Below are 20,618 nucleotides of genomic sequence, written 5' to 3'. Positions count from 1 at the left end.
ATTATCCAATTTGTTTTATTTTTTAAATTGAGATATAATTAACATACCATTTAACTTATTAAAAACTGATAGTCCAAGTCTTAATTTCTAAAGCACTGTCATAAATCAAATAGATTTAATATATGCTGACTGTAATCATCATTAGACTGATGTATTTTGCCAAGATTAAGCTTCTTTGGACTATAATTCCATCTTCTCCTCTTATACCTCCTCACAACAGATTGTTTAAAGAAGTTACATATATTTAAACAGAGGTACTATTTAAATAAAATCTTCTATTCAATTTTCTGTTTGTTAAATTCATATACCCAAAGTAACATCATGTCTTGCTGAAGAAAATCTGAAAAATAGAGAAAAAAAGTCACCCTTAGTCCTATTACCTATTAGTATTCACAACATTAATATTTAATGTATTTTCTTTTAATATACAACAAACGACATGTGCAGAGGATCCTAAATGCTGGTCACAGATTGGCCACCAAACCACATTTACATGTTAACAACACGGGCTTCTGGATGTCTATTGGATGATTCTAATTCAGGAGATAGGCCAGAGAAGATTCATTCATTCACGCATTCATTCATTCACGCATTCATTCATTCACACATTCATTCATTCAAAGTTCTCAGATGTTTCCTATGTAGAGAGAATTTGTGAATCCCCTGTTTTAAGCACAAACTTTGAATCTCAAAGACAGACCTGATCCTCAGATTAGCTAAGAAAGACTGACGTTCTAACACAGGAGCCAATCTTAGAAATACCATGGAAATCCTATCACTTAACCTAGCTGAGCTGAGCAAGATTACCCCAATTCACTAAGCTCAGCTTTTTCGTCCACAAAATGGGCACGTGGACAGTCATTTATAAAAACTAAGTGAGAAAATGCACTTGGCCCAGAACCCAGAACATGGTAATTATTCAATACACAGCAACATTGTTAACCTTTCCCACTATACCCTAAATATCTAGTTTAAAATTTAGTTCTAATTTGTATGCTATGAAATATTAAATACATTTTAAATAACAGTGGACACTATAAACATTTTTTCATGTTGCTTCATGACCTTCATAGACATTTTAATGGCTGTATAGTTTTTCTATCCAATAAACAGAACTTCATTTATCTAATTATTTTCCATTCATGTCATTTAGATTACTTGAAACTTTTCTTTCTTAGAAATTGTGTAGCCGGGTGCATTGGTGTACCTATAATCCCAGCAGCTCAGGAGGCTGAGGCAGAAGCATCACAAGTTCAAAGCCAGCCTCAGCACTTTAGTGAGGCCCTAAGCCACTCAGTGAGAACCTGTCTCTAAATAAAATATTTTTGAAAAGGTCTGGGGGATGTTGCTAAGTGGTTAAGCGACCCTGGGTTCAATCCCTGGTACCAAAAAAGGAAGAAAGAAAGAAAGAAATTGTTAATGAACAGCCTCCTTCACACTGTTCTCTGTGTTTTGGCCTAATATCTTAGATGCAGTCCTGGAGGTAGAATTACTACATCAAGCCATGTGCACATTTAGATGGCTTTTTGACACATAGTGTCAAGATGCTTTCTTAAAAAAAAAAAGTTTCTCAATTTACAGTATCATTGGCAATGCATTAGATGTCAGACTTAATTCACCCTTATCAACATGTTTTCCCTCAATGTTAAACTAGTAGCTTAGGAATTACCAGTAGCAGCTTGTTAACATTAACTATAATTTAAGTACACTTACACTATATCTATAAATCTGCATTACATAAAGAACCGGACTAGAAAATATAAACTGAAGTTTGTAGTTTCTACCTTCAAAGAAATCACATTCTAATGGAAAAGACACATACAAGCAACTAGACCTGCTCATATAAGCAACTAGAATATGAATGCCAACTATGTTTTAAAATAATAGATCTTATAAAAGTGAACCACTTGCAACTTTTATGACTTGGAGAAGGCAGTATCTTAATTGAAATTCCCAGATAATCTTTTTGGCAAGAAGACAAAGTCAGCACAATGACCTACTACTTGGAAAATTAAATATGTTCCCAATTTACAAAAGACTACCTTCATTCACTAGAGTTCACATTTCCATCTTCAGAGGGTCAGAGTTTAGAGAAAAATACTTACATTCTCCCTCTGAATAACCTCACATATCCAACTCCCTCTCCTTGAAAATAGAAGCATTTTTTGAATAGATCACACTCCTGACCCTCAGGTTGGCTAGGAAAGACTGACATTCTAACAAAGGAGCCAATCTTACACATACCATGGAGATTACATGAATTCATCAATTCACATAAAACTGTTCTTTAGAAATAGTTTCAGTTAATTGTCTACCAGCCTATGACTTATCTTCTAATAAATTTTCAGAAATTTTAATGGAGACAAGAAAGAAAAAAAATCACTTTAAATGTAATACTTATTTTAGCAGTTTTTAAGAAACCAATCTAAAACCCTTTAGTTTGTGCACAAAGGCAGTATGCACAATGAGACTTGATCAACTGATCACCAGTGTGAAAATATAAACATTTAGGTAAAATTGATTCATGTAAATTGGCCAGCTAAACCTGTTTTTTACATTTTCACTATATATTTAGCTACATAGAGTGGGACTTTAAGGGCTTTCTTTCTTTCTTTTCTTTTGAAAATATTTTTTAGTTGTAGATGGGCACAATAACTGTTTTATTTATTTATTTATATGTGGTGCTGAGGATCCAACCCAGTGCCTCGCACATGCTAGGCAAGTTCTCTACCACCGAGCCACAACCCCAGACTCAGTATTGCTTTCTTATGGCCACTGTATAAGAAATGGGTACACACTTGATAACAAAAGAAACTGACATTACTTGAAGAAAACAGGAAATCTTGGAGTTTTCTGAGTGTTCTTTGTTCCACAGTCTTAATGAAATACATAGTATTCATTTTGAAGAAGAAAGGAAGGAAAGAAATAATTGATTAAACTTTTTCATAGGAAGCATTTTCTTATTAATCATATACAGCTGAGGCAACCCCATCCATTTCCATGTGATTTCTGTCTCCATGAACCTCTTCAAATGGAAGACTTTCCTTACAAGAATCTTCTATTTTTGTTCCTGTCTTTATCTACTTTTTGATTTGTGATAGTTTCAAACATAAAGGAGAAGGGAGATTTCTAATGAGAAGAGTGTGACAAGAACAAAACTCGTCACCCAAAGAAAGATCATAACACCCATTCTTCAAGCCTGCGCCAAATATCTGGTGCTCATACCCTCTGAAATTCTCTAGAATTGCCTGGAGAGTACTGCTGGCTTCGTGAACCAGTTTAACTTAGGAACAGTGCCAACATCGTCACTTTTCTGCTTCTGAATCCTGGATCTAAAATACTTACACAGCATGCAGTTTACACAGTATAAACTGGCACACAAACAAAAAAACAATTTGAATTTCAAGTGACACTGAAGTAGTCTCCTTAGGAAAATGGATGCCACGGCCCAGGTACTCTCCAAAATTCCATCCTGTCCTATAAGTGCTGTTCAGTAACAAAGAGCATTTGCTTGACTGAACTTTAGTCTGGTTCCTGAACCTTCTCCTTAGGCCTGTCTATGCATTTTAAAAAGCATTTTTGGCAAAAATCTCTGCTAAGTCAGCTTAGCAGAAACCCCCATTCTTGATACCTGATCACTCTCAATATCTGATTACATTCATTGTCCTCCATCATTCCACAGGGAATGTCTGACCACCTGGGCCTTCCTGCAGCAAGAATCTTTTTAAGATGGTTTGGCCAGAATACCCGTCTTACCTCTGATTTTTAAGTCATTTTCCATCCACTGACTCATCTCTGATCTTTGGCTATAAATTGCCACTTGCCCATGCTATATCTCTGGTTGAGCCCAATCTCTTCCCCACTGCAACACCCCATTGAAGTTGTCCCATATCTACTATGATGGTCCTGAATAAAGTTTTCCTTTGTGGTACTGCGAATTAAATCTAGGGCCCTCTGTCACTCTGAGCCTTTTTTATGTTTTCAAAGTCTCACTAAGTTACCCAGGCTGGCCTTGAACTTGTGATCCTCCTGCCTCAGTCTCCTCAGTCTTACAGGTGTGTGCCACCATGCCTGGCTTAAATAATTTCCTTAATATCAGGAAGGAGTAATCTCAACAGCCATAGGGTGTTGCCAGGTTAGGAAGTGAACATTTTACCAGTTCACATCCATGCTGGTTCCTTCTATGCAACTAAAAGTAGCAACTATAGTTACTTCTCCCTACTTCACTTCCTTAGGGTCAGTGGTAAAGAACACAGAGTTCACTTATCCATAGAATAATCTGGTTTACACACCAGTGCTGCAGTTATGAGGTCAAAAGGAAACCACCATCCACAATGAAACCCATTAGTCTGTGTAATTAAAATGGAATATGTATTAAAGAAATTTATTTTATAAAGGAAAACTCCAAAGACAGTACTTAATTTTTCATTAGTAAAAATAATACTGAGCAAGCAGGGCACAGTGGTGCAAATCTGTAATCCCAGCTACTTGGGAGGCTGAGGCAGGAGGATTGTAAGTTCAAAGCCATCCTCAGCTAGGCCAAGAGACCCTATCTCAGAATAAAAAATAAACAGGGCTGGGGATATAGCTGAGTGGTAAAGTGCTCCTGTTCAATTCCCAGTACCAAAAGAACAAAACAAACAAACAACAAAAAGATGGCAGTGTCCATTTGAGTCTTGTACTTTATTACTTCAATCAATTCAATGTAAATGATTTACAAAAAGCTGATATTTTATTGTCTCACATAGAGACATATAACTTTTGGATAATGAAAAGTGAACAAAAGGTGTTCATAATTCAGTTTGGTACAAAGGTATTTCAGAGGGAAAAATTTAGCAGTTAAAATATTTTATTGAAAACAGCTAATGCAAAGTAAATATACTAAAGGAAAATGTATAAGGGTTACGTTGAAAGTCTGTTTTTCTCTTTTGTTTTCTAGAATGTTAAATCTGTATAAAAATACAACTTACGCAAAATTGGACAAACAAAAAATATATGAATCTGTTTATGTATATAAAAGGCAAAATTAATACTCAAGATGTGTAGGACATCAAAATATCATAATACGTAGAGGCAAAATACTGGTAATATAATAAAAAACTTACATAACTTCTGGGAGATGACTTTAGTACACTCATTACAACATCTAACCCCCAAAAAACACAAAAAAATGAACACAGCAGATTTGAATAATATAATGTTTAATATATATATATATTCAATAACAAAATTTAACACATAAACATCCTCTGGAAAAATTCCTCTTTTTAAAGTTTCTGTGGAACACAAAAACTTGATCTCTCTTAGGCTATAATATACTATCAATAAACTTGGAAAAAACACATACAGTAGGCCCTCCAAACCCATGGGTTCTTCATCTGCAGAGTCAACCAACAGCAGATTGAAATTATTCAAAGAAAAACACTGTGTCCATACTGAATATGTAGAGACATTTTGTCTTGTCCTTATTCCCCAGACAATATGGTATAACAACTTCTCACATAGTATCTACACTGTATCAGGTACTGTAAGTAATCTTGAGATGACTTCGTCTACGGGAGGATGTAAGGAGGTTATATGTAAGTATTATGTCACTTGATATAAGGGACATGAGCATCAGCAGATATTGGTATCCACAGGAATCCTGGGACCAAGTCCCTTCTGTATACAGAGGAATGACTGTAATTGTACTGACACTCTGAAACTGGTATAGCAGCAGTTCAAGTTTTATACTTTCCCCCCTTTAATTTTTGTTTTCACCTCATGGTTATGAAAAGAGTCAACACTGACTATTATAAAATATGAGAAATCAAAAAGAACAGTTTTAAAACAATTTCTAGGGGAGGAAGGAAGAAAGAAACTAGGCTAAGATACTGACTAGGTCAATAGGAAATCAAAATACTAATGATAGACGATCTAAATGACCATGACAATGAGAATACTGTAAATCAAAGCAGCTCATGGAAGAGTCAAAGCTGTACTCAAAAGCATTTTCCTAGAGCTGGGGATGTAGTTCAGTGGTAGAGTGCTTGCCTAGCATTCAGGAGGCCTGGGTTCAATCCCCAGCATCACACACACACAAAAAGCATTTTCATAACTCTGAAGACTTTACACTTTACATTTATTCAATACACATGTATCATATAAATCATGCAGTCCAACATTTATTTCACAGAACCTATATAATTTTGGGGAAAAAAAATCTGTAGCATGATCAAGAGTAAAACTGAAAAGAATTGAAATATACTTTGCCATACATAGTTAATTTTTTTAATTTGAGAAAAATCAACATAATACTTTCATGTCTAATACTTATAGTGTAAACTTTTATGTAGAAAATAAACAGACTTAACTAGGAGAAGCTATGCCCTGAATGAGATTAAGTACAATAATGTTGATAATTTGTTTATTCAGAATCTGAAGACTCAAATGCCATTTAATTCTGGATCCTCAGAAAAGAAAAATAAAGAACAGTGAAGAATGATATGATTAAAGTTCCTTCCAGCACCATTTCCCATTTTTATTATTAAAACAATTTTCTCAATATCCTTCATAGTGTCTTATTTTCTAAAATAAAGTACTTCTCATTTGACTGCAAAATTTTTCTTATCATGAGTTACTTCCTAAGGCTTCAGTGTGACAACTCTTTGAATACACATCTGGCACAACCACTATCCTGCAGTCACCTGCTAATGCTGCATTTTAAAACTCCTTCTATCAAGAACTGGGCTGGCAAGTCACCCAAAAGTTTGTGTCACTTTCTACAGATGTTCGAAGCAGTACTACTTGTCTGGCTTAAAATAGCAAGACCAAAGCATTATCTTTAGTATTCTGCTTAATTTATTTGCTGAGATATTTGCACATTTTAATCAAGTTTCATAAATCATAATACAAGTCTTCAATTTTTAACTTTCAGAAGAAATTACAGTACCATATCTATATATGTGTGTATATATATATATACACACATATGTGCATTGTGTGTGTATATATATATATATGTATTTTTTTCAATGCGAGTGAACAAAGTCAAACTTTGCCAGCAGAAATGGCCTACTGTCTCATAAGGGTTAACAGCAGAAACTCTGTAGTCAGATTACTGGGCTGAAATTTGTATTGCTCATTCAAAGCTACTCCCTGAATCTCAGCATCCTCTTCCATGAAATGGAAACAAGATTAACAATACCTCTCTTAGTATTAATTGAGAATGTATATAAAGTGCTTAGAATAATCCCTGATCCCACAGTAAACATTAATAATTGTTGATTCTTCCTCTTCTCCTGTTACTCCACCCCTCCCAACTCTGAGGTGGGAATAGCAAGCATTAATGAAATGAAGAAGCACATGTACACAGACTGTCTTTTAGAATGTTCCTGTTTCAATATAAAAGGAAATGTTGATGATACAGGTAAATGTTTTTTAAAAAAAGACACTAGAGTAACCACCATTATCTGGAAGCAGAGGTGGTTTCTAAAGCAATGCTTTTGTTATTCTACATTAGTGCTTCATGGTCTACTAACCATTAAATACTTGCCTTGAACAAACTTTTTTTTTTAACAAATTAATAACCAGGCTCTGATGAAAGGAGAGTGATCAACCTAGATAAATCATGCCAGTCACAAAGTCTCCCATAATAAGAAAAAAAGAATTACTCATGTTTCCTATGGTTCTGTATTAACTCCAAAGTCGGCAGGCTTTCCAAGGCTTTCTGAGCTTATCAGAACCCAACCAGAAGGAACAGGGGGGCAAATGATGAGTTATCAGAACCGAGATGGTAATAGATCATTATCTTGGAAGGAGAAAGACCGGGGGAATATGGGCAACAAAATAAGAGTCCAGGATGGATGCAGGTGCAACGGATGAGATGAAGAATGAGAATGTCTTTCTAAAAGAATGGCAGTGTTCACTGAGCTGAATCATCCACTCACTCCTACAAGGGGTCCAGAAGTGTCTAGTTTATTGGCCAGACAATAGAGATTTGGAGAGAAAAAAAATCCAAGGTGAACAGTCCAGAATACACATTTCTTATATGCAGTTTCAGTATTTGCAGATTCCACCAACCACAAATCAAAATATTCAGAAAAAAAATGCATTTGTGATCAATGTGGACAGATTTTGTTCTTGTCATTTTTCCCTAAACAATAAAGTATAGCAACTATTTACACAGCATTTAAACCATATTAGGTTTATAGGTCATCTAGAGATTCGAGTATACTGGAGGATGCATGTAGGTTATGTGCAAATGCTACACCATTCTCAGGGACTTGAACATCTGAGGATTTTGGTATCCAAGAAGGGTCCTGAAATGAATCTCACGAGCAAACCAAGAGATGACCATATTAGATATCTTAATCCTCCGCCTGCCTTGGCAAGATAGGTTGAAAGAATGCAGAGGGTTCAGCCCTAAATCCCACTAGACAGAATTTTCAACGAAGCAACCTGGCTTACACCAAGATTCCTTCCAACCTAAAGTCATCCTGCAATCTCACATTAACCACATAGTTCCGACACTGACAGAAGATCCTCTTCTCTTCTCTCTCCCCTTCTGTTACCACCTTTGCCATTTTTCAGCACCCCATCTGGACGTGTGCTCTTTCCCACACTCCCACCTTCTCCCCATCACACACCCTGTGTATCTCCGTTGACTCCAAAAGCATATGGGACCTCACCTGCCTATCCCCCCATCCCCAAGCCTCGCCCAGTTCAATCCTCCCACCAAAGGCCATCAAACAAGTGGAAAATATAAGAAACTAAGCTGTAAAATTAATAGCATAAAGCACAGATGCCACCTTCAAGAAGATGTCAAAGCCAAATTACCAAGAAGGAAGAAAAGGAGAATTGGTAGCAAAAGTGGAAGTGGCAGCAAATGCTGACCCCTGCAGCAGGCTGGAGGGCTGCTTTGTTTGGCTTAGAAAATCTGCAGGTCCATTCAAAAGGAGAAAACCTCTTAAAGGGGTAACAGCTAAAGATTTAGGGGTTTCTGTACAGAAATAAAATTTTTATTTTGAAAATGGTCTCAGTGGTTGTGTCCCCCTCTCTAGCACTCTAGACGTTCTCCCCTCTTTCTCAGCATGAGGGTGTCAGGAAATCTTGGACCTAGAAGGTCACCTGCAGGTATTGATGTGGTGGTGGTAGGAGAAGCCTGTCATCTGAAGATGACTTTCCCTGGAGGAACACGTACTGGGTCTATTGTCCTGGAAATGGACACAGAAAGAGAACTTTTGTTAAAAAAATCAATAAATAAAGAGTGGGGAGGGCATAAAACTTTACTTAGAAGCAGAAACACAGATGTAATCCTAACATTGTGTTGCAAAAGTTTGAGAGGAAAAAATTGCCCAAACCCTGGAGGAAAAATAGAGGAGCTGAGCAGGAAGGATCAGGGAAGCTGCCTGAGCCAGCACTGAATAAAAGGTGCAGAGAGAGACTAAAAACGCTGTGAAATCCAAAGTCCCTGAGGAAGAATCAAAAGCAAGAACTGTTGGGTTCTGTGCCCATCCTTTGAGCCAGCATCTCTCAGCATCTTTGGGTCCACCATGAAGACAGAAGACTGCAGAAATCTCAGGCGGTAAGAAGATGGAATCCTACCAGACTGGATTCTACCTCTTAAAGACACTGGTAAACCTTTAGGGGGTTCCAAGGACCCTAGATCCATGAGAAGAAGATTATTTTGAGCTTATTACTAGTTACCGGTATCCACAACCTGGAAATAAACTAAAGGATATGATGTGTTCTGCAAAGGATCATGTGACATCCTGGTTACAGAGACAATCATTTTAGAAAATAATATTCTAGGGCTTTCAAAGTAAATTGAGAAAATAGATTTTTATTATGTGTGTTTAGGTCTTAAGAGTAAATTCTCACTTACTGGGCGCAGGGGAATTGTCCCAGTAGCTCAGGAGGCCGAGGCAGGAAGATTGCAAGTTCAAAGCCAGACTCAGCAATTTAGCAAGGCCCTCAGCAACTTAGAGAAATCCTGAGACCCCATCTCAAAATAAAATATAAAAAAGGTTGGGGATGTGGCTTAGTGGCTAAGCACCCCTGGGTACCAAAAAAAAAAAGAAAAGAAAAGAAAAGAAAAAGAAAAAAAAGGTGAATTCTCCAACACAGAGGTATTATTCACATTATTAACATCATAAGAACATCTGAAGACCTGGAGTCTGCTCATGTGGACTTTCTAAACCCTAGGACGGTACATCCTCATCTTTAACCCAAAGGATTGGATGAATCCTCTTTACCTCTTTATCTAAGTCTTTTATCAAATGCTTCAAAGAAATAGCTCTAGCTCTGGCCCTTGACAGTGTCTACTTCTGATAGTGTAACAGTGTTGAGATCAGCTAATATCGAGATACAAAAAGCTATCTAAAACAAATCCTCCAATAACAGTGTGACTCAAATGTTATGATCTGGATATGAGATTTCCCCAAAAAGTTCCTGTGTTAATGCAGGAATGTTCAAAGGTGAAATGACTGGATTGTGAGAGCTGTAACCTCATCAATTCATCCTAGTTTAAATGGACTAGGTAGTAACTGTAGGCAGGTGGGTGTGGCTAGAGGAGGTGGGTCACTGGGGGCATTCCCTGGAAGGATGTATCTTCCCTGTGGTCCCTTCCCGCTTCCCTCTCTCTGCTTCGTGGCTGCTGTGAGGTGTGAAGGACTTGTCCACCACACCCTTCTGCCATGATGTCCTGCCTCATCTTGGGCCCAGAGTAATGGAATGGACCCATTATGGACTGTGAATCAAAGTAAACTTTCCCTCCTTTAAGTTTTTCTTTTTGGGTATTTTTGTCACAGTAACACAAAGTTAACTAATACATCAAGTTTATCAAAAGCTCTTGGACCTTCTTAAAGATACATTTATTATTATAGTATTATATATTAGTACATTAGATCTACATCTAATTTCTTAACAGCATTCCTATTTAATCTTAAGTGAGATAAATTATAAACCAGATAATTAGTTCCCCATATTACCTAGTGTCTGCAATTATCTCTTATCTATAGCTATATTACAAGGCTTAAAGTTTGTTTCACAAATATAAACTGAGTAAAATGATTCAAGTACAATCTCTGAACTTCCAGTAACTATGATAACACCACTGCATACACTGAAAATTCTGTTTTTGTTTTAGCTTTTAGAAATGGAGACTTATTGTGTTGCTCAGACTGGCCCCAAACTCTTGGGCTCAAGCATCCTCCTGCCTCAGCCTCCCCAGTATGGCACAACTGACGCATGCCACCATGCTGGGTTGAAAATTCTGTTTTTAAGTTGATTAAATCATCACTGTGTGAGATACTATAAGTAGACTGAAAATGTTTAAAATTACTAGGAGCAAAAAGCTTATGTACAACAAACTTCCCTGCTTTTTTGTTTTGTTCCAAAACATACAATCATCCTCTAGAATAGAAGCACCTTCACTCCTGTACAATATGCCCAGATAGACAACTTTTCTGTTTTAAGCACCCTTTTATTTACTTATTTGCATTGGTGGGGATTGAACCCAGGGCCTGCAAGGCAAGCACTCTACCAACTGAGCTATATCCCCGGATCCCCAGCCCTTCTAAAGAACTCAGTAACAACTCCCAAATTTACCTTTCAATGCAATTTCTTTTCCAAATTCAAAGGCAGCCCTCAAGGAACCAAACATGTGCTCAAGACCATAAGTAAGCTATCAGTAATGAAATGTATAAATCTTTGCAAAATCTCTCAGTTATGGTTAGGTAAGGCCTAGATCTCACAGGTTCATTCTAAATGCTTTAGTATAATAAACTGACATGCCTTTGCTTAAAATATCTTTGAGCCAGAGTGAGGTAATGCATAAAAAAATTATGACTACTAGACATCAATAAAACTTTAAACACATCATTGTTCACTGTTTAGACTTAATCCTAAGATTTTAATATGAGAGGTAAGCTTCTTTAAAAATGAGGCCCACATCAGACTTTTCTGGATTTTCTACAGTCCCCAACCCAGCACTCTATATTTATTGGATGCTCATATCCTCTCACCACAGAATATATGCCCACAAGTCCCCTCAAGACCTGAACTTTGCCAGACCCTCTGACTTTCTTTTCTGTTCCTCCAACACAACAATATGGGTTCCATCTGCTCCTCCATCACTTTTGGCTGATGCCTGACCCATCATTCAAGTGTTCCCTCAATTAAGTTTGTATATAGTAATTATTCAAGACACTGCTCTCACATATATCTGCCTGGATATAGAGTTTACCTCTATCATTTACTAATTAAATGTCCTTAGAGAAATATTTACTGTCTTAGTTCATTTTCTATTGCTATAACAGAATACCTGAGACTGGGTCACTTAGAAAGAAAAGAATTTCTTTGTCCAATGCTTTTGGAGGTTGAAGTGCAAGAGCATTAGCTACACTGTCTTCCAAGAGTATCATAACATGGTGGAAAGCTGAAAGGGTAAGTAGGTAAGGGCAAAATACTATAGGCAATCTCATTTTATAACAGCACACTCTCCAGGTAATTACTGCAAAAATTAACTCAGTTGAGAAAGGCATAATTCTCCACTTAATGACCTAAGCACCTCTTAAAAGATCTCACCATATAAAACCAACACAATGGCAAATTATAACATGACTTTCTCAGGGGACAAAGAATATTTAAACTACAGCACTTATCTTTCTGTTCCTCAATATCCCATTTTCAAAATAGATAGGTTTGTATATGAGGTGTCCCCCAAAAGCTCAGGTGAGAGACAATGCAAGAAAGTTCAGAGAAGAAACAATTGGGTTATGAAAATCTTAACCCAATCCGTGAATTAATCATCTGACCGGATTAATTGATTGGTAACTGAAGGCGGGGGGGTGGAGCTGGAGAAGATGGGGCGCTGGAGGAGATGGGGCACTGCAGTGTGGCTTTGGGGTACATAGTTGGATCTGGCAAGCAGAGCTTTCTCTCTGCTTTCTGATCCTCATATGAGCTGTTTCCCTCTGCCACACTCCTCCACCATGTTGTTCAGCATCACCTTGGGCCCCCAGGAATGGAGTCTGCTGTCTTTGAACTGAGAACCCTGAAACATGAGCCTTTAAATAAACTTTTCCTCCTCTACAGTTGTTCTGGTTGGGTCCTTTTAGACACAGCAATGAAAAAGCTGACTAAAACAGTAATATAAAGACATCTAAAGAGTGCAGGAGTCAAAAAGGTTAGCTAATGAAAATAAAGCACCTAAAATAGTAAATAATCAATAAATATTAACTATTATGACATTTCTCCCCATTAATCTCTATCTTTCCACCTTTCTTCTTTAAATTTTTAAATATCTGATGCCTCACTAAAACGTAGCCTCCAAAAGAACCACGCCTGCCTCGTTCTCCACTTTAGTGCTGCCTAGAACCAAACCCAGAAATTGGCAGGTGCTCCAGTTGCTGAATGAATTGACATTTATAATTCAAAAGGCTTCAAAACGATCGTTGAGCAATTCAAACTATCAGTCTAGAAATACTATTCAATTTTAAACTGACCTAAACAAGCACTTTAACTCGAACTCTTTGTGTATGCAAATGTTTTTGGAATATACAGGTTTTTTTTTTTTTTTTTAACAATTCTCTCTTGAAATTTGATTTCTTAGAGAAAACGCTTCAAGAGAGCAACTCTTTTTGGAAAAAAAAATTTAAAAATTTGAAATAGAATATAAATCTTGATGCCCATATGTTCTAAACAATTTTATAACATGAACTATAAGTTCTGACACAGTCTAAAAAGAATACTCAAGTCCTAAAAAGTATATTTGGTCCTAATTATTTGAATATCTAAGGATCAAATAGGAAAGTGTAAAGAGCCACTGAAGGGAACAGAGATGGCTCACTTATGTTCCCTGAGATCTGAAGTCAAGGGAACTTATGTTCCCTGAGAACTGAAAAAATCCAGGGGCCCCACGAGAGAGGGGAGTGTGTGGCTCCACATTAATGCTTGAGGGTTTATGGAATTTATGGTTAAGGTCCTCTGGGTTCACCCAGGGTATCTGTGCAATGGACCATAAGAGACAAATACAGTACTTATCATTTCTGCCCATGACTGTTTCCATGGACTCTTAGCTGGTATTCCTGTTTCTAAGTCCCTCTTAGTCCCATTCATCACCCACATTGGCCCCTCAAATCTCATTATATCACAGATCAAAAACTGTCACCCTCCTCCTGCTTAAAAGCTCCCGGTGGCATCTAAATCTTCATATCCAGCCCTTGCCTACCTTTCTGTTGTCTTACACTATTCTACCCTGTACACCCCACCCAGTTCCCAAACATGGTTTGAACTCTCCACTCTGCACAATCTCCCACACGCACCTGCACAAGGCCTAGCTCATCTCATTCCCAGGAAACCACCCCTACCTACTCACAAGGCAAAAGTAACTGAAGTCCTCAAAACACTTAACATGCTCAGTTTTTGATGTCTGAATCCCCTCCCCAAAACTGCATGCCTTCTGAGTCTCAGAAAATGACACAGAGACTAACACTAGTAAGTCCTCAATAAATATGTATGGGATTTATTTTAATAAGATTTACTCAAAATACATAGTACAATTTTAAAATGCTACTAACTTCTCATATACACATATGCAGCCCTTTTAAGGGAGTTCTAGAAATCAAATGTCTGACCTTTTGTTCCATTTGCCCAGAGTAGGCTATTTCTAAGAATGGACTTGAATATTATAGTAGGTTATTTCTAAGTAGAAGATCTGAATATAAAAAAAAAAACTATGTTCTCTTCAAGCTCCCTAATTCCCTGCTTTTTGTTAATACATGTGATTACTACCTTGTTTTCCAACCTTTGCCAAAATTTTATAGTTGGTTAGAACTTTTGGAATTACAGGCACCAAAATGCTTGCATTTTTTCAACATAGATTTTTCAAGTTACAAAAAAATATATAAACTTGTGGATTTGCCTCAACTGTACTGCAGACTAGCCAGGAAAATGCCCAGGCAAACCCTTCTCTGCTTCTCCCTGAGCAGCTTCTCTACTGTAGGTTTTGTGAGAGCACAAACCCAGGAAAATCAAAATCCAGAACAGAAGCAAAGCCATTCCTCTCCCATCTTCAATGGGACAATCTAAGAGAAGAGTTTTATTACAACTCTCCACAATGGGGTCCAAGAGAACACCTAGAAAACAACCAATTTTATGAATAATCATTATCTACCATAAGAATAATAGAACTTGAACCAGCATTTGGCTACCAGTTTTTTCAGAGGACTACTGGTGATTGATGAGTTTCATTCAAATTCAACCAGTAGGAATAACAGCGCCCTCTGCAGTGTTTGTTGATGAGATTGGTTCCATAGGTATTTCACATTCATGAAATAATTACCTAAAGTCACAAAGTAGTATAAAAATATCTGATAATACATGTAATGCAGACCAGAGATGCTGCAAGAAATGTATTACTAATAAAAAAGTGTCAAAGACAGTGACTGATTCCTATTTTTGCGTATAAATTTCAAAGATTCCAGGATATCCCTATGTTAACATCAATCGCTCTTCTCAGAGTAGAGTTTCAGCCAGGCTCTGGGTGGACATTCCACTGTGGTTTTGCATCCCCAGCCCCTTCTTTCTGAGCATTTGACCTTGTCATCACTCATACTGTGGCTCAGAAAAAAAGCCTGCAAGTCAATTATCAGTGACTCTCAGACACTGGCATTACAAAGCCCAATAAAATATGTGGCAAGAAGGAAAAATGAGGAAGCCTGCAACAGACACTAAGGTTCCATTTGAGAATTTTTATAGCAGATAAAATCTTTCAAGCAATTCGGAGTTGTACCATCATTACTGAAGCACAACTGGAATTCCAGTACAGATGTTGATCCTCCAAGGCAGTTCAAAAGAAAGTTCTCACTCTGATATCAGCAGGTATCACCCCTGCTCTTTCATCTGATGCCTCCCTTTTAAGAGGAAGTCCCTTTTCTTCCTAGGATGAAACTAAGGTAAGGGTTGAGCCAATCAATACTGCAATAGCCATAGCAAGCCCCATCAGAAAACTGTTAGCCTGAGACAACCCCCTGAACCTACCCAGATCAGGGCAACAATCAACTACAGCAATTTGGAACCTTTAAAAACTGCCAAAATATTTCTCTTTGGTGGATATTTTCTCTTTGGTGGATAGATCATGAATTCTTATGGGCTTATAAATTCTGCTGAAATGGAAAAAAATGAACACACTAAAATATTTTTTACACTAAAATATTTACAAATTAAATTATGTTATCATATCTGAGATTTCAAAATGGTGGTGGTAGGGGTGGATGAAGTATAATTGGCAAGGCCACTGATACATTTGGAAGTTGGGTACCTGAAGGTTTCAATATGCTGTTTTTATATTATACTAATTTTGAATATATTTGACCACTTCCAATATAAAAAGCAGAAAAAAATAAGTATGAGAACAAGTCTCAAACTATTAAAATGCTGTAGGGAAAATCTATATAGTGCATAAATATGACTATGAATACATATATGCATATATATTCTTCCTAATGTGTAAATATATATGTGTGTCTGTGTGTGTGCATATATACATATATATATATATATATATATATTTTTTTTTTCCTAATGTGTTAAAGCCCTACAGTAAAAGAGCAGATCAAGTCTCATAAGTATTAACCTCAGCCCTTTCACTAAAGCAGCCTAATTACATGAAGGCAACTGAGGGTTCTCCTAAACTAAAAAAAAAAAAAAGAAAGAAAGAAAAAGAAAAGAGGAGGAGGAGGTGGTGGTGGAGGAGAATTAAAGCATCTTTTGAAATGCAGCACAGGTTACAAAACCCACAAGATGCAAGCTGCTTTTTATCTACTCTATTCAAGGACAGCTTTGTAAAAATCTCTGCTATAAAAAAATAGACAAAACACAACAAAATTGAAAACGCTATAAATTTGTCATGCGCATATAAAACACATTAGCAGGTAAAAGCTAATCCTTCAGAGGAAGGCATCATAGCAACCATGGGTAACGAAAAAGGCAACTTTGCTTTTAGAGTTTGAACTTTTGACCTCTTCCCAAAATGTCACGAAAGAATTTCTAAACCCTGAAACTAGAAAGAACGCTTTCTTCCTTGAAATCGTTTCATAAAGCATTACTATTTACTATACTCGCTTTTAGCCACCGGGCCCACGCTACAAAACTAAAAAGCAAATTCGAAAAGCTATGCAAACTGGATTAAGAAAAAATGTTAAGCAGTGCAATAAAAAACAGCAAGTCAAGGCAACATTGAAAGTGCGGTGGCAAAAATCACCTCTCGGACTCCCTTCCCCTGTTAACATTTTTCTTTTCCTCTTTCATCAACAAGAGTTCGGGCTTTTTTCTCTGTCCTTTGTTGTCCTTACTTCCTTCAGTCACACAAAATGACGTGGAAAAAAGTACTGGAAGCAAGATATTTAAAACGAAATCTACCGTTCTGTCTGAAATGCAGGTGCGTACCGACACCTGAGCTACCTGACGCGTCCCCCGAGGTCGCCACCCTGGGAAAGGAGTCCGGGGGCCGGCGGCGCACCTGAACTGCCAGCCATCGCTTGGGAGTTGGAGCCTCGCAGCTACCTGACGCTACCTGAATCTGCGCTCTTCACCTTCTTCAGCTCTGCACGCACCTCCGCCACCAGCGCTGCGCGGACAAGGTGAGACTCACAGACCCCAGAGCGGCCGCGCACCGCTGAGCTCGCGCGCCACCACCGCGCCGCCTACCTGGCCGCCCCAGGCACCGCCCCGCCGGGGTGCGCCGCCTGCGCCGCCAGGGAGGCTCCGTGGGCCGGCCCGGGAGGCGTGTGGGGAAAAGCACAGCTCCCTCTTTTAGGTGCCAGGAAGTTCCCCAACCCGAGATTCCAGAGGGCCGACGGTCCCCACGCCCTGCGCCGAGGCGCAGGCATCTGGAGATGCCCAGGCACCGGTCACCTCCGCGGTGCTGGCGGCGGGCAGGCTCAGGGCAGGCTGGGGGTCCCGCGGAAGAAATGGACCCGAGTGGACGGGGCGCGCCGCGGCCTCACTCACCCAGGCAGCGGATGTGGAAGCCCGAAGGTGGCCGCAGCGCCCGGCGGGTCCAGCCCTCGCGCAGCGCTTCCAGATGCTCCTCCTTTCCCTGGATCAGCAGGACCTGCTCGTCGATCCAGCCCAGGAAGAAAGTCTCGGCCACCGCCGCCGTGACCTTCTTGTTCCAGAAGTGCTGCATGTTCTCGGCCTTGAAATCCGCAAAGATCTCGTAGCCGATGTGGTGTCGGGCGAGTTGCCGGGGCTGGACCGAGGGCTCGGGCTGGGCCGCCCGGGGCCTCTCTCCTGCCGGCCCCTCGGCCGGGCCCAGGACGATGGCTAGAGAGTGAGGCGCGATCTGCAGAAACTTCTCCATCTTCTGAGGCATCCGCCGCCCGGCCCCGGCTCACCGCGGCCGCCGTCCCTCGCCGGTGCTGAGAACAGCCGCCCGGACGTAGCTGCACGGCAAGTGGGGAGCGTCAGTGTCCCCGCCGAGTCCTGCTGACCGCCCCCCGCGACCCAGCTGCTGCGGACGCCGGCCAGAGCGCAGTCCCAGCCCGCAGGCGGGCGCCGCAGGTCGCTGCGCAGGAAAGGGAAGGGGTGCGGAGCCCGCCCCCGCCCGAGGTCCCGAGCACGTTACCTGCAGCTCCGGGCCACCCTCCCGGCACCGCTCATTTTCCAGCGGCTGCACCCTCTCCGCCCTCGGCACCCGGCGGCCCCGGCGGGGGCGGAGACCAGGAGGAGGGTGCCGAGGGGGCGGGCAGTTCGCACAGAGCCCGGGAATCCCCTTGGCTGGACTCGGCCCGAGGAATTCCGAGGAGTCCGGTGTCTAAGGTGATCTAAGTGGCGTGGATGGCCAGAGGGGTGCGTTTGGGTGGCGGGCCCGTGAGCGTACCGGGAGGCGCACGGGGGAGAGGGAGGGACTCGGCAACACTTGGAAGGCACCGATTCCCGAGCTTCGAGCGTCGCTCCTCCCCACGCTCCACCCCCGCCCCCACCTCCCACCTCCCGCTGACTAGTTAATGTACCCTTGAAAGTGGCTTTTTAAAAAACTTAGTCAACCACGAAAAATTGTCATCAGTACCTCCTCGCAAACTCTTATGAAACTCTACTGTTGGGTCTCCAACAGGTACTGTGGGCCTACTCTAAAGAAACCCAGTAATTCCCAGTATAAGCTACGCAGCACTCAATTCATTAAGAGGTCATAGAAATTTACTAAAAAGGAAATGATTATACTTTTTCTTTTTAGGCTTGTTTCTATACAGGGTTCTGTTTTTGCCTATTTTTCTTAAATCGAGAGACTTGAAGTCTTATCTAAAGAGGTGATTGATATAAGAAGCATTAGGGGTTAAAGTTCCAATTACCTAGAGCAGTGGCTAACTTCAATGTGCATCAGAATCACCAGGAATATTTATTAAAATCAAGTATGTGGGTCCCATCCCCAGAGTCTCTGATTTAGTCGATCTGGAGAGTACTTGGTTTTTTTAATATTCCTTTTTTTTTTTTTTTTTTTAATTTCTAGCAAATTCCTGGGTGATGGTCCTAGATCATGCTTTGGAAAACAATGAACCAGAAAAAAAATGTTGTCCAGCCTACACTTGGTGATTGAAGGAATAACTGAGCACTCTGCTACTGGTATCCTGTGATTCTTGAAAGCCTAGTCTTTGAGGAGGGTGACCTTGAACACATAATTCAGTCTCCCCATCTATAAAATGGAAGTTAAGTACTACTCAGCCCCTGTCACTGAGCTGGGGAAAGAATCAAGAGAAGAAAGGAATATGAAGTCCCCTCAGATTACAAAATTTGCATCATTACCAGGGCATGTCACCAGTCACAGACACCAGGTGCTCCTCAGACCTCATAAAGCTGAATCCTGGGTTTGGCATGAGGAAAGCAGCTAGAGCTCTGAATCCTGCCCTGAGAATTCCCTAGGCACACACTGGGTGAGACCTGTTATTTTCTTGCCCAGCTTTTAGTGTTTTAGCTCTAAGCCTCAATTTGGCGCTGTTGAAATGCCACATTCTTCACCTCCTTCCTCAGTGGCTGGTCCTCCAGAAGGGAAGTAATGGTGAATGGGAAAAGGGAAAAAAGAAAAATGTTACACTTGTGACTTGCTTGTTTATTTGTACTTACCTCTTTAATTTTTTTTATTTTGACATAATTTCAGACAGATAAATGTTGTAGGAATTGTACAAAGAATCACCCACATATCTTTTGTCAGGTTCCCCAGTTAACATTTTACCCTTTGAGACCACACATACACAAATTCCTTTTCTAAGCTGTTTTTAACATCTCTCTAGTATAAACTCCTTTTTACTCTTTGTAATGAACAAGTATCTTTTTGAGAGAAGCTTTGAGACTATATAAATATCATCCTGTTACTCCTCAAAATTTTACCGATTAGCTATAGTGATTAGTGATTCTAGCTCGGCCTGGTTATTATAATGGTTGCTAAATTCTGGTAATATAATTCCATCATTCCCTCTATATTTATTAGTTGCCATTACACGGTAAGGATAAGCTATCCTTTCTTCTCTATTATTTGTATTGACTGAGACTATGCATTTCTACTTTTATGGTTATAATTCTTAACTATCATTTATTTTTGTGCTCATATGATCCTAAATTAACCCAGTATGACCCTCTAA

At 39.6% G+C, this 20,618-nt stretch overlaps 1 protein-coding gene across 6 annotated transcripts in view; it reads right to left on the bottom strand.

Moving 5' to 3' along the window:
* STOX2 (storkhead box 2) overlaps positions 1-19,485 on the bottom strand; it is a 216,699-nt gene extending 197,214 nt beyond the window's left edge. For 2 of the 6 annotated variants that reach the window (XM_079141857.1, XM_079141859.1), the window contains exon 1: positions 17,558-17,807. Coding sequence is in view for 4 of the 6 variants with exons in the window: in XM_079141852.1 (XP_078997978.1) it covers positions 17,995-18,358 (364 nt within the window). In the remaining 2 variants the exon portion in view is untranslated. Of the gene's footprint in view, positions 1-17,503; positions 17,808-17,994 lie in introns of those variants that run through there. The other 4 variants (XM_079141852.1, XM_079141853.1, XM_079141848.1 and 1 more) reach the window with 4 other exon arrangements.
* Positions 19,486-20,618: the final 1,133 nt, after the last annotated feature.

The sequence above is a fragment of the Sciurus vulgaris genome, assembly GCF_902686455.1.
Source record: "Sciurus vulgaris genome assembly, chromosome: 5".
Taxonomy (NCBI): domain Eukaryota; kingdom Metazoa; phylum Chordata; class Mammalia; order Rodentia; family Sciuridae; genus Sciurus; species Sciurus vulgaris.
This window is presented reverse-complemented; position numbering and strand designations above follow the sequence as displayed.